The following is a 15,000-nucleotide window of genomic DNA, read 5'->3' as shown; positions in this document are numbered from 1 at the left end:
GTCGGATCGAGTTCGGCCAAATTCACACCACAAACGAACTGCAGCAGAGTGCGTATGTAAGCGCATCGAGACCACCTCTTCAGCTGGGTCTCGGAGCGCTTGTTTGGTCCGCCCCCGAGTGCGATTGCTGTATTCACACCTGCCTGAAAGATGCGCACCGAAGGCGGAAGTGCATCTGAGTTCGTTTCAACCGAACTAAACACGGCATGTGTGAATACACCCTTAGTAAAGATTTGTTTTCATTTTGGACTTCTTCAACAAATAAAACTTCTTCCACATGTCCCACTGCAGAATTCCCTCATAAATACACCTGTACACACACATACCTGTCTACAGGTGGGACGGGCGGGGTGATGGACCAAATGCGGGTTGTTAGAGCGATCACCTCATGGCTCAAGATCGGTCTTGAAGCGTCTGGAAACAATCAGAATCAGAATCAGAATCTGTGTCATTGCACAAAATACAACGGCATTGAGGTAGAGGCTCTCAAACTTAGTGCAATTGTAATCGAACAAAACAAAGTAAGAATAGGTTGACAAGTTATAAATCCAGAAAGACTGAGCACAATGACACACATTAATGGCATGGGGGAACCTATGGCTGCACAATATTATCGAAAATGTATCGTTATCGCTAATGTTGATTTAATGATAACAGTATCGCAAAGATTGCTTGTGTGAAGGCCAGCGAACTTAACAACTGGGTCAGACTGAACTGATCAGCTACACACACAGACTGATGTCATAGAGACAGAGGTTGCAATGCGATTCGTTGGAAAATTGCAACAGAAGAAATGTGATCGTCAAAAATGGGAAATATGAAGGTTAAGCGACTGCATGTCTAGTTCCTAAAAATCAACGTCCTTAAATATGTTTTATGATATTATATTATTTTACAATTCTAACCTTAGTTTAGTTTTAGTTTAGTTTATTTGTTTATAGTTTCATGGACAGTGCCCTTTGAGAAGGAGCAGCTTTAGCCTAATTTGGCTCATTTCCAGCTGTAGTCCCCGGGCAGTTGTCAGTAGGCAACCTACAATACATAACAGTAAAACATTTTTTTTTAGGCAAGGCAAGGCAAGTTTATTTATATAGCACAATTCAAACACAAGGCCACTCAAAGTGCTTTACAAGATTAAAATACATAAAACACATTAGAAGACATTTAAAAGTGAATGAAAAGAAGTAAAATATTTAAATTAAATAAAAAGTACAGGTTAAAATGGAAACAGAAAAGTCTTCAGACTCGATTTAAAAGAACTGAGGGTTGCAGCAGACCTCAAGTTTTCTGGGAGTTTGTTCCAGATATTTGGTGCATAAAAACTAAAAGCTGCTTCTCCTCATTTAGTCCTAACTCTTGGGACTGTAAGTAGACCTGTCCCAGACGGACCTAAGGGCTCTGGACGGTTCATAATGTATCAGCAGATCAGTAATGTATTTTGGCGCTAAACCATTTAGGGCTTTATAAACCAACATCAGTATTTTGAAATCAATTCTTTGAGTGACAGGAAGCCAGTGTAAAGACCTCAGAACTGGGGTAATGTGATCCACTTTTTTGGTCCTAGTGAGGACTCGAGCAGCAGCGTTCTGAATTAGCTGAAGCTGTCTGATAGATTTTTTTGGAAGGCCTGCAAGGACACTGTTACAGTAGTCAAGTCTACTAAAGATAAATGCATTTTAGATAAGATATCAAGGCAGTTCATGCAACAACAACACAAACACACAGGAGACAAGGGAAAATAGGCCACAAAGATCACATCGAAAGCACATGCAGGCAGGTAGCAGAGATGGAGCGGCAGCAACAATGACTAAGACTATGTCACATCAAACACACACATCACGTCTTATCAAGGGGAAGTTTCTGTCGAAGGTACAAAGAATGCTGGCATTTCAACATCACAGGAAATGAGAAATGAAATGTTACCTAAAGTTCAGTTCCGTTGTACTTAGTCATTGTTACAGAACAACAACCCAAAGTTGTTTGAGCAAAACATAGACAGGCGTATCGTTGTCCACCAATCTATACATCTATACATAATTTAATCTCCATGAATCAATCACCCAGTAATTTACACATTATAATTTATCATAATAAAATGGTTTATTACAACGCGGTTGGCTGCGACTTCCGCCCGTGTGTTGTTCACTATTTATGCTGTAAACACTGAAAAGAGATGCATCAGTATGTGAAACCAAACCTGCATGGCTTCTGTTTTTTCCATAACACATCCCCCTCCCCCCCTACCCCTCTTTTCTTTCTTCACTTTTTTCATGTGTAGTCTATACTTGATGTATTTTAATCTTGATGTATTTCGTGACCCTGTAAAGCACCTTGAGTGGCTTGAATTGTGTCTGAATTGTGCTATAGAAATAAACTTGCCTTGCCTTGCCTTGCCTTGCCTTGCCTTGCCTTGCCTTGCCTTGCCTTGCCTTGCCTTGCCTTGCCTTGCCTTGCCTTGCCTTGCCTTGCCTTGCCTTGCCTTGCCTTGCCTTGCCTATATGCTTGACTAGTGACAGTAAAACTTTTACTGCTTACCGCCACTCATTTGAATAGTATGTTCCCAAGCGCTACTATCTTCACCTCTATGTTTTTTTATAGCTGTAAATCTCTTAAAGGGGCAGTGTGTAGAATATGGTCTCACTGTCTAACCCTACAGTTTACCCAGTTGTGATGTCACTACTGGGCAAACTGTAGGGTGAGACAGTGAGACCATAAAACACTCTTTCTGCCTTTTCTCAGGCTAGGATGATCCGATTTCTAAAAAATTTGCACATTTATACTACATAGGATCTCAAAGTTCAATACACCTTCATATTCCCACTAATGAAGTAGGCCTTTAACTAAACTTTCCATAATCATTGTCGGCACTATTCTGGAGGTTATTACAGAAGGATTTGTTCAAATACTGTTAATTTTTTTTCTATTTATAATACATTTCAAATGCCAAAAGTGAATTTTTTTAAGACCTTTTGATTTATAAAATGAAAAAAAAGCCCTTATCCCAATTCTGTTATATCCTATTCACCCATGCAGTGTCTGGCCTTTCGGTAATAAGAGCCTACGTAACCTAGAACAACACAGAAACCTTGGCATGTTTACTGTACACTGTGTGTGTATCTGAGAAGCTGCTCCGGGTCTGGGTAAATACTGAGGAAAAGGGTGTGATTGAGAACGCAAATACAGGAGTTCCAGTGTAAATAGCACACACGAGGATGTAAAATAAATGCAGACCATTTAGTATTTTGATCTAGTGTATATTGTAATATTGTCTAAAACTATACTAGAAAAATGTACAGTATGCAGTATCGGGAGGGGGAATTTACTCCACATGTAATTCTTAAGTATTGACTAATCCTATCGTTATAAATCAAACCCAAATCATTTTAAGGAACCTGGAACCAAACGTTAAGACTAGAATATGTTTGTAAACCAAACTGTGGGCCCTGCTGCTGTAAACAACAACAACAGTGAAACAGTAACTTTTCAGGAAGCTTTCTAAACTTCAAACAGTGTTCCAGGGATCACATTTTCCTTGTTTATTCAGTGATGAGAATAAACCTTAGAAAATGTTTCACTTCTCTGACACACCCAAAGTTACACAGTGCACCCTCTGCAATTGTTTTTGTTTTGATAGTCAAATTAAAATGATAAAAGGCCTATTGAGCCGCTCTTTCAGCCTACACCGTTTGTTCTATGTACTCTGCATTGCTATTATGGACCAAAATATATACTAATACAGTAAGTTAGTAAGTAATTTATTTAAACTACAATACAACTATAGACACAGGATAGAGAGAGAAGTGAACTTACCTTTTCTTGGCTAGACGGTGAAGGACAGTCGCACTGCTCTGATCTCCAGTAATTTAGTTAGTGAGTGTGTGTGTGTGTGCGCGCGCGTGTGTGTGTGTGTGTGTGTGTGTGTGTGTGTGTGTGTGTGTGTGTGTGTGTGTGTGCGTGTGTGTGTGCGTGTGCGTGTGTGTGTGTGTGTGTGTGTGTGAGAGAGAGAGGTAGTTCTATACTCCGTCACAGTCCCGTATAGAAACCTGATATGCTTCCGAGCCGGTTGGCAAGTTGAAGTTGTGTGTTCACTGGAGTGGAGAACACACTGGCGCTATACAGAGACAGGGGAGGGAGGGGGGGAGAATGGGAGGGTCTTATAGAGTGACGTGGGAAAAAAGAGGAGTGTGTGTGTGTGTGTGTGTGTGTGTGTGGAGTGTGTGTGTGTGTGTGTGTGTGTGTGTGTGTGTGTGTGTGTGTGTGTGTGTGTGTGTGTGTGTGTGTGTGTGTGTGTGTGTGTGTGTGTGTGTGTTGAGTGAGTGAGTGTGTGTGTGTGTGTGTGGGAAGAAAGGAAGCAAAAACAAAGGAGGGATTACCCATCAAACGAATGGGATTTTTCTCACTTTGTTTGCGGGATTTTTTTTCCCTGGATTGTTAAAGTGTGCCCAGGGGGGGGGGGGGGGGGGAACGGAGAGGTGTCAAGTCACACCCAACATAACAGTGCCAACAATAACTATGTAATATATATGTAGACAGGCTAGTTTTATTTAAGGCAAGACACTGCATATGAATAGGGTTATATTTTTAACATATACTGTATATATATATCATTATGTAAATGCCAGTTGTTTACTTATACATTAAAATTGTAGCCATGTTTTTAAGAACAAAATGTATCATAAATCAGACAATTAACAACATATGAACAAATCCTTCAGTATTAACCTTTAGAATAGTGCTGAGAATGATTATGGAAAGTTTAGTTGATGTAAGTGCTTTAGAAGTTGATTTTGGTTCAGAGTGTTGAAAAAAACTAATGTTGAGATAATGGCAATTGGAGATGGTTGTATAGTGGAAATATACAGACGCAAACAGACAAGGTTTAGTCAAATAAACACCTTAATGTACATGTTGGACCTTTCATTTCTACTAGTATGAAAGAAGACATGTTATGGAAGCAAAATAGACAAGAAATCTCAAAATTGACCAGTGCTTGAAAAAAATAATAATAATTCACTCACCTTAAAGTGAATCGCTATCAAATCATTAATACAATCTTCAATTAACCCTTGTTAAATGTTATAATGTTACTCTTCTTGACGGCATAAAATGGTTGTTTTATGTCAAGCAAACACTCTACGCCCGCATTCTGCAATGACATGATGGTGTGCAGACAAGCAACAGCACAGCCCAGATATGCAACAGATATGTGGGAGAGATATGACACACATGGGAACGGGAGTTTTTGGAACACACAATCTAGATAGTTATTTTGTAAAGTATTGCCAAGAAATTGTCATAAATATTCCCGCGGACATTACTGGCAACAGCAAAGAAATATTTTTTTTCCTCAAGTGGTATCGCAATCGTAAACAAGGAGGATATAAGCCAATATGTGGGAGAGACTTTGAAACAAGCTGAGACATGGTTAACAGGCTAAACTATGCAGAGTGTGAGAATTCTCTTTTAGTTAGGGGTTAAGTTAAAAATTGTTATTTCTTTATGACAACATATTGGTGCCCAAAAGTCTTTACAGAACAGATTTTGGATACAACCTTTTTGATTTTATGAATAAATAATTACAACAAAAAAAAATTTATGAATTAAATATTATTTATTTATTTATTTATTTTATAAATCAGAAATTTTAAATGTTTTAAATTTATAAATAAAATATAACTTTTTTATTTATTTTATAAATAATAAATGACTATGTACGGGTCTTAAAAATGAATTTTCAGAAGGTTTTTAAGAACAGAATGTATCAGAAATCAGGTAGAAATTGGAGAATTTTGCAACAAGCCAAGACTAGTATTAACAACTGATGGTGAACAAGCTAAAACATGACGAGTATGAGACTATTTTTCAGGAGAATGTAGAACCACACTTCGTCAAGAGGGAGATAGAGCCATGACATATTACTTGCATACATTTTTTATAAACCCTTATTTTTGGATTTTTAACATATATACAGGTGCATCTAAAACAATTTTAAATTCACTTTTCATTCATGTTAAAACACACATGTTAAAAAATTTTAAAAAAATACTTTTTTTTTTAAGATATTTTTTTTTGGCATTTTTATGCTTTATTGATAGTGTAGAGACAGAGGTGAAATGGGGCAGAGAGGGGAGTGACATGCAGAGAACGACCACGGGCTGGAATCGAACCCAGGTCCGCTGCTGGTCGAGGCCCATGGGGGGGACGCCCTACCAACTGAGCTAAGGGCGCCCCATATTCAAATTTTTTAAGATGCACTTATATTTGCCATACATACAAAAAGCAAAAAATAAACTAACTCAAATCAACAAAAACCTAGTTGTGTATATGAGAGCTATAACTTACCTTTAACTTGCTTCGGCAAAGAGGACACATCGTGACAACTTTTCTCAACTGTCAAGGAGAGAAATACATTTGCATAAAAGGGAACACACAACACACACACACAAACACACACACACACAGTCACTTGTCACAAACACACACACAAAAACACAAACATACACACACACAGTCACTTATCACAAACACACACACACACAAAAACACAAACACAAACACACACACACACACACACACACACACACACACACAGTCACTTATCACAAACACACAAACACACACACACACACACACACACACACACACACACACACACACACACACACACACACACACACACACACACAAACACAGACACACACACACAGTCACTTATCACTGGCCTGATTAACCTCGAATCCAAAGTCATATATTACGGTCTGATCCTTTAAGCTGAAACCAAGAGGCTTTGTCATGTGATGACTTGAAATACTCACTCAGTGATTGATTGATTGATTGATCTAAATTAATCAATTGGCCTCACCTGGAACAGCTGCACCTTGGTCATGTGAGGTCATTGTTTCAACAGGTAGGGAGCCAGTGAGGGCATGTAGGAGCCCATCATGTAACAATGACCAATAATGTAATAAAAAAAAAATTCTATGATATCTTTTGGGCATTTTTATGCTTTATTGACAGTGTAGAGACAGAGTGGAAATGGTGCAGAGAGGGGAGTGACATGCAGAGAACGACCGCGGGCTGGAATCGAACCCTGGCCCGCTGCTGGTCGAGGCCCATGGGGGGGGGGACGCCCTACCAACTGAGCTAAGGGCGCCCCTGTAATACATTTGTTTTAATGAAATCTACAACTTTCAGCTTTGAATGAAAGTAAAAAACTATTGAAAGAATGCGTTCATTAAAAAATACACTCTACATTGGAGCAATTATCCCTTTAATGCATGAATTATGGACTTCTCTAAATATATTTAATAACATTATTACGCTATTATCAAAACAAATATTTTGCTAACATCTAATTACTGTTACATTATGGGCAAAACTGTATGACCTTTGTCCAGTTATTACATCACGGATATTTTTCCATTTTTTGTGTTCCATGTTGATTCATGGGATCAAGATCTTATCGCAACATGGACCAGCTTTGAAAAACAAGTGTTTGTTACAAAAAAAGCTTTGGCTACTCAGCGATTCTGGAGACAGCTTGTTGTCCAAATCAGTTTTTCTTAAAATCAGTGAATATCTCCTCACAATCCACTAGTGTCTGTGTGTGGGTTGAAAAGAAATCTGGCGTTAACACACAGCCTAGGCTCTGTAAACCGGTATTTTTTTTTTTTTTTTAAGATTTTTTTTTGGCATTTTTATGCTTTATTGATAGTGTAGAGACAGAGGTGAAATGGGGCAGAGAGGGGAGTGACATGCAGAGAGCGACCGCGGGCTGGAATCGAACCCGGGTCCGCTGCTGGCCGAGGCCCATGGGGGGGACGCCCTACCAACTGAGCTAAGGGCGCCCCATAAACAGGTATTTCTAAACAAAGCTCACACACTGTATAGACAGGTAGCGGATCGTGAGGAGATATTCACGGATTTTGACCTCAAGCGCTCTCTCCATAATCGCAGACTCCACCTTTAACTCACATGAAGCTGGTGTCAGTCTGTCTGTCTCCATTTTGTGTTTGTTGTGTTCGTGCAGTAGCCTACGGATGAGATGATGGCTCCATCGGGGAATATACAGACAGACAGATATGCCTCATCTGATATATTTAACTCTTGCTATGGGCCTATTACATAACCACATAAGTTCACATCGCATTTGTAGTTCAAACAAGGTTTTTTTTTTGTAACTGCTACATACATATGCATTACCTATGCATATATTACCTACTATTTTTATTTTTATTTTTTTCAAACAAAAAAATCCTAATGGTAAATGGACTTGACTTATGTAGCGCTTTTTAGCCGATTTTCTCAGCCCCAAAGCGCTTTACATTTCTTACCACATTCACCCATTCACACACACACACACACACACACACACACACACACACACACACACACACACACACACTCATACACCGGTAATGCATATCTATGTAGCAGTTATTACAATGTTGTGAACCTTTTTGTAAAGTGTTACCACAAAAAAAAACCTTTTTATAAATAAACACTGGCAGACGGTTATAAATAGCTCTGTGATTTGCATCCTTGAACATTTGTTTGGTGTTAACTCTGAAACAAGGGCAGCAGTGTCTCTCTCACATTCCACTACACACTTTGTTGCAATAGGCAAGGCAAGGCAAGTTTATTTCTATAGCACAATTCAGACACAAGGTCATTCAAAGTGCTTTACAGGGGCATGACATACATCAAGATTAAAATACATAATACACATTAGAAAAGTGAAGGAAAAATATGAATAGAAATAAAACATTTAAATTAAATAAAAATTAAAGGTTAAAGGTTAACGGTTAAAAGGGGAAACAGAAAAGTCTCCAGATTTAAATGAAAGGAGCTGAGAGTTGCAGCAGACCTCAAGTTTTCTGGGAGTTTTGTTTCGATAAGAAAAATTCAGTAAACTGCACTGGGCACAGCTTCTTGCTTGTATCCATTTTGCATGCCAAGAAAAAAATTTGTGTTGCCCTTCAGAATTAAGCTTCTGTTTTGATTGCAAGAGATGGTGATTTCAAGAATTTTCTGACTTGGAATCAACAAAAAATCCATTTGTAATTGTGTTAGTAATCCAGTGATCTGTGCTATCATTGTTAGTGGGATTTTTATGTTTTAGTTAAGTGTGTTAAAGGTGCACTATGTAACTGTGGGTGTGTCGGAGAAGTGAACATTTTCTAAGGTATATTCTCATAACTGAATAGACAAACTTTTCCTCACAGGAAAATGTGATCCCTGGAACACTGTTTGAAGTTAGACAGCTTCCTGAAAAGTTACTGTTTCACTGTTGTTGTTGTTGTTGTTGTTTACAGCAGCAGGGCCAACAGTTTAGTTTACAAACATATTCTAGTCTTACGTTTGGTTACAGGTTCCCCAAAATTTATTTTAGATTTATGATAGAATTATTAAATATTTAATATTGTTATAGTATACTAACTGCAGGCTCTGCACATGTAAAAAAAAATTTAAAAAATTTAAAAAAAATAAAAATCCACCTCCCATTAAACTGTATAGTACACCTTTAAGAAAAAAATATATGTTCATATCACACAAATTAATTAATACATACATTTCAATTGAGTCAAATAAAGACAGGAGTTCTGTTTTAATTTTTTCAGTGAAAATTCATCTTTATTTTGATACCATACATGAATTATCGGACAGAAAAAACTGGCAAAAAATATAGATATAAAACCAACCCCTATGGTGAGGCGCTACGGACAGGAGCCAGCTCTCTATGGGTGCATTTACCATTCCAGCTCGCATATCACAAACCCCCTTTTTTATTCCCTAAATTGTGTTAGGAAAAAATGTCGGGATGTTGAAAAGTTTGCACCCCTTGATTCAAATCTGTGTCGGCCTGCTGTAGATACACCACAAAAGTAGACTAGGGGTGATAGGGACAATGAATAAGGATTTTTTTAAACATGGTAGCGGATTTTCACAGGATATATTGAAGGAGGAATTTCTGAAAGGCGGTTTGAGAGACCTCTGCTGGGAGAGATTGCAAATGACAATTCAAATAGCTTTAGCCCACAAGTTAAGCAACATTTTTCCAGTAAACATAAAACATAAGCAGAAATGGCAAGGATTCTTTTTGCTATGTTAATATGTTAAGTCAATGGTCAGCATATTTCGCCATTATTAAACACATTGCATTTTTCACTTAGAAAGTTTTTCGAACATAACTAATTGCCCTGTGGTGGACATCCATTTAAAATCGATGTTGTAATGTATCAGTAAAATACCTTATCAAATACAAAAAATCATATAATTGAAATTGGTTTAGGGAAATTTTATTTCATGTGTCCAAATTGTATGTGATTGTGAGATTCTTTCTCGTCAGCTAAGGAACTCGAAGCTCCAAGGAAAATTTACTCCAAGGAAAATTACTCTCAAAAAAATAAAATCTGAAAAAAGTTTGATTTGTGTATTCTCAAAATGTGGTTATTAATTAGTTTTTTTTTGTGGGGAGAAGAGCAAAAAACTAAAATTAAATATCCCTTTAGTTTGAATAGACTGAACCATTCTAATTGACAATTAAGAATAACCAGGGAGCTTCTTTAAAAAATTAAAAAAAATAATCAAGTAATTGAATGACCAATATTAGCATGAAACTGACTCAGCAGCCCAACAACCTCCTCCATATATTATCATGAGTATTGTACAGGTGGGTTGGGAACCGAAGAACAGAGAAATGTCAAGTCAGTACATATAAAAATAAATACAGTTTGCTAAAATGGAGGGCAAAATTCATTTTATCAGTGATTGTACCGTTAAAAATCACGATTAAAAAAAAATCAAGAGGCTTTACATCTCTTTTTACATGATTTTTTTTCCCATAGTTCTAAAGGAGGAATACATAGAATAACTTTTACAGAAAGTACTACCTAAAAATATACAAGCACAGACACAAAACATGGAGGGAGGGGGGTAAAGCCAACGGAAAGGATTCTTCATAACACTTAAAGGTGCACTATGCAGCTTCAGAGGAGGGGGGGGAGGGTTTGTTTACATTTGAAGAGCCTGCAGTTAGTTTACTAAACATATTTAATCTACATGTAATTCTTAGTATTGAATAATTCTATCGTCATAAATCAAAAAAATATTTTGAGGAACCTGGAACCAAACGTAAGACTATAGAATATGTTTGTAAACCAAACTGTGGCCCCTGCTGCTGTAAACAACAACTACAGTGACTTTTCAGGAAGCTTTCTAACTTCAAACAGTGTTCCAGGGATCACATTTTCCCTGCGAGGAAAGTTTGTTTATTCAGTTATGAGACTATAACTTTTGAAAATGTTTCACTTCTCTGACACAACCCCAAAAGTTACACAGTGCACCTTTAAAAACAAGCACATTGTAATCAATATCTAAAGAATCTTTACATGTGTAGCTCCTTGGTCTGCAGCTTTTCAGAATTCTGATTTTAAAAACATTTCAAGGGAAAACTTAAGTTAATACAAAATTCGTTTTTTTTTTTTTTTTTTTTTTTTTTTTACTTTTTCTTATTTTACAATCCTGTGAAAACTTTTTGTTTTTAAAATATTATTTTTTGAGTAGCAAATTTCGAGAAGTTTTCTTCTGTCACTGATAGAGAGGACCCCCAGATAAGATAGAATTTTTCCAAGACAAAAAAAAAAAAGCAAAACAGTTTCGGCTATGGCAAGTCAACAGGTCCAAATTTAGATGTTGAATGGACATTTAGTAAGAACAGGGTACCACCATGGACATACATGTTTAACTGAAGACTTTTTTTTTTTTAAATACCTTTTTAATGCCACTTTTAAATTAAAATGTAATGCCAACGTCACCGTCGTATACTGGCAAAAATAGGACGGATGTCATTGAAAATCTGTAGCCATTTTTAAAAGGTACTTTTAATAAAGTAAATGTATAAAACCTTAACACCTGTAGGCTGGCATCATAGTTAACACACAGTTAAAAAAAAATTCAGATGTTACGGTGTTTATCGTATCCTCCAAAACTGTCTGACATTTATTTTAAAGACATTTTTGCTAAATGAAATTCAATTCTTTTAAAGGTCGTATTTTAAGCCTTGAAAGTATAGCAATATTCAATGCCGTGTCATGCCTGTGGATACCCTGATGAAAGGACGTTTTTTTTCCAGATGCAGTTCAGTATTAAAAATACACGTAACGTTGTCCTCACAAAACAAACCGGTTTGTCTAGCACTGTAACCAAAGGACCTGTTGACGTGTGTGTGTGTGTGTGTGTGTGTGTGTTCCTGTGTCTCTGTCTATTCCTGTGTGTGTGTGTGTGTGTGTGTGTGTGTGTGTGTGTGTGTGTTCCTGTGTCTCTGTCTGTTCCTGTGTGTGTGTGTTCTTGTGTCTCTGTCTGTTCCTGTGTGTGTGTGTGTGTGTGTGTGTGTGTCTGTTCCTGTCTGTTCCTGTGTGTGTGTGTGTGTGTGTGTGTGTGTGTGTGTGTGTGTGTGTGTGTGTGTGTGTGTGTGTGTGTGTGTGTGCGTCTGACACAAGGATGGGTGACATTATATCAAGCACAGACTTTACATGGAAAGTTATTACCATCACAATAAGAAATGATCTAACAGTAATACTTCAACATATTATACTATACATAATATACTGCAGGATTCAGGTGTTTTTACAGTTCGTACATCAGCAATAATAATAATAGAAAATGAAAGAAATTAAAATCCAAAATACACCGTTAATTCATTTAATAAAAATAGATAGGAGCTAATAGTGGAATAAAACAGTGCAAAGGATCATTCCTGGGGTGCTTTTGTTTGCTTTGCTTGTCGGTTTATTTTTTTTAAGAAAGTAATTGTTTACAAAAATAATAATAATTAAAAAAAAAACGAAGAAAAGAAAATTAAAATAAATTGAGAACATAGAAGTCTAAAACATAGAAAATGAAAAACACACATTTCTGTAGCATCTGGTCCAGACATGCTGCGTACCACCTCGCTCCAGTACCTCAATGTTTTATGCCGTTGGTGTGTGTGGATGTGTGTGTGTGTGGGTGTGTGTGTGTGTGCGTGTGTGTGTGTGTGTGTGCGTGTGTATTAATGTATGTAAGGAGTGCATGTGTGTGTATGCATGTGTCAATGTGTGTGTGTGTGTGTGTGTGTGTGTGTGTGTGTGTGCTTGTCAATGTATGTGTTGAGTGCTTGTGTGTGTGTGTGTACGCGTGAGTCAATGTGTGTGTGTGTGTGTGTGTGTGTGTGTGTGTGTGTGTGTGTGTGTGTGTGTATGTATGTATGTGTGTGTGTGTGTGTGTCAGCACATGTATGTGTGTGTGTGTGTGTGTGTGTGTGTTTAAGTTTAGCGTAGTGGTTCTCAACTCCGGTCCTCAAGCTCCGGCACTGTACAGGTTTTTGTTCCAACCAGGTCCTACAAAAACAAATGATTTTTTTTTAGAATTTTTTAAAACCGAACTTTTGAATTTTGATACTAAAGTAGTGAGTGATGTCTGCAGCCTGCAATACAAACAATAAAAAATGCGTTAAATTAAAAAGTCTCTAAAAAGCATTTTGACACTGAGCACAGAACAGAAAAACGAGAAAGTGTGTACGTGTGCGTTGTCAAGGAAATGTTGCACACACACCGAGAGACCCGAGGTTGGAACAAGAACCCACCGACAGTGAGCACTCGGACAGTTAAGGGACACGCCAACAACTCTGGCTCAAACACACACACACGCGCGCGCACACACACACACACACCCCGAGGGCCAAAGTTCTGAGCACGACTGAGCATGTGCAACAATATATGGGAGCGAGAGGGATTTTGCTGACAACATTGTCCTTCAAGAGTTTTTTTTCAGTCCATCAGCTATTGTCTCTTTCCCTAGTCACTCTCCCTTCGACTTCAAAATAACATAACGGAAAATAACAAACAAAAATAAATTGAACACAAGTGTTCGTCTGTTCGTTGGCTCAAGTGGATCCCAGTAGGTTTTAGAGGAGGAGTCAGTGGTTCTGGAGAACGCTTGTTGTCAAATGTACTTTTTATCGAAATCAGTGAATATCTCCTCATGATGTGCTACCTGTTTGTACTGTGTGCTCTGTGAGCCATTATGTAAACACTGTAGCTTGCAACATGCCTCCTTACAGAGCCTAGGCTGTGTTTTAAAACTGGATTCTTTTTCAGCGCACACACAGTACGTACACTTACGCACGTAGATACAGGTAGCAGATCGTGAGAAGATATTCACCAATTTCGACAAAAAGTTATTTGGACAACAAGCGTTCTCCAGAATCCCTGCCTCCACCTTTAAGGGGGCTAGGGGGTCAGCTGTACTGGGATAAATGGGGGCCGGTTCTACTGGGAGTCGTTCTTGCTGTCGTGACTGTTTGGGGTTTTGTTGTTCCAGGGGGAGAGCGCGCTGCGGGCCGGGGAGCTGCTGTAACTGTCCTCGTCCTCCAGGCCGCCCGCCTCCGGCCCAGAGTTCTCCAGACGCGTGATCAGACGCTCGTCCTCGTCACCAAACTCCCCTCCCATCAGAGTGGGCTCTCCCACCATCATCACGTCCTAGAGGGGACAGCAAGGGCCGGGTCATATCATCCCCTAGAATACAGGGGGGTGTAGCGCCCAATTACTTAATTTAGCAAATTTTAAACTATTTTGAATAATTTGACAAATTTCCGATTGAAAATAAAGTAGTGTCGTATGCACTACTGGCTGCACTGACGAGTTGGAGTTTGTAAACGCTGCCATGCTGAGAAATACAGAGATCTACTTTATCAACTCATTTGGCGACGGCTTGAATCTAACCGACATTCATACATATGAAAAAGTTACGCAGTATAGCTTCAACTAATTTAATGTAGCGACAAATTGGAGTTAATAGCATTCTCTTATCATGAACCCCATCACAACAGGACAATGAGTGGACAGTTCAGGGGTCCAGCAGTGAGCATCCCTGGCCCCAGAGTGCTGCATCATGGTTGGGGGGAGAGGAAGGGGGTAAAGGGGGATGGAGGGGATGGGGGGAGGGGGGTTTCATTCCACC

The 15,000-nt window shown here is 38.4% G+C and overlaps 2 protein-coding genes across 3 annotated transcripts in view; both read right to left on the bottom strand.

Annotated features, from left to right (window-relative positions):
- The window catches only part of prom2 (prominin 2), a 42,712-nt gene extending 37,601 nt beyond the window's left edge, over positions 1-5,111 (bottom strand). Inside the window, exons 1-2 of one of the 2 annotated variants that reach the window (XM_080037377.1) lie at positions 5,019-5,111; positions 327-414 (exon numbers count right to left, since the gene is read on the bottom strand). The gene's annotated coding sequence lies outside the window, so the exon portion shown is untranslated. Of the gene's footprint in view, positions 1-326; positions 415-3,810; positions 4,067-5,018 lie in introns of those variants that run through there. The other variant, XM_080037376.1, reaches the window with a different exon arrangement.
- A 4,504-nt stretch (positions 5,112-9,615) lies between these two features.
- The window catches only part of LOC307257573 (LIM domain-binding protein 1-like), a 34,451-nt gene continuing 29,066 nt past the window's right edge, over positions 9,616-15,000 (bottom strand). Inside the window, exons 10-11 of the mRNA XM_080036834.1 lie at positions 14,667-14,698; positions 9,616-14,519 (exon numbers count right to left, since the gene is read on the bottom strand). Coding sequence (XP_079892960.1) covers positions 14,310-14,519; positions 14,667-14,698 — 242 coding nt within the window. The 3' untranslated portion in view covers positions 9,616-14,309. The remainder of the gene's footprint in view (positions 14,520-14,666; positions 14,699-15,000) is intronic.

Source organism: Ammodytes marinus (assembly GCF_949987685.1).
Source record: "Ammodytes marinus genome assembly, chromosome: 11".
NCBI lineage: Eukaryota > Metazoa > Chordata > Actinopteri > Uranoscopiformes > Ammodytidae > Ammodytes > Ammodytes marinus.
This window is presented reverse-complemented; position numbering and strand designations above follow the sequence as displayed.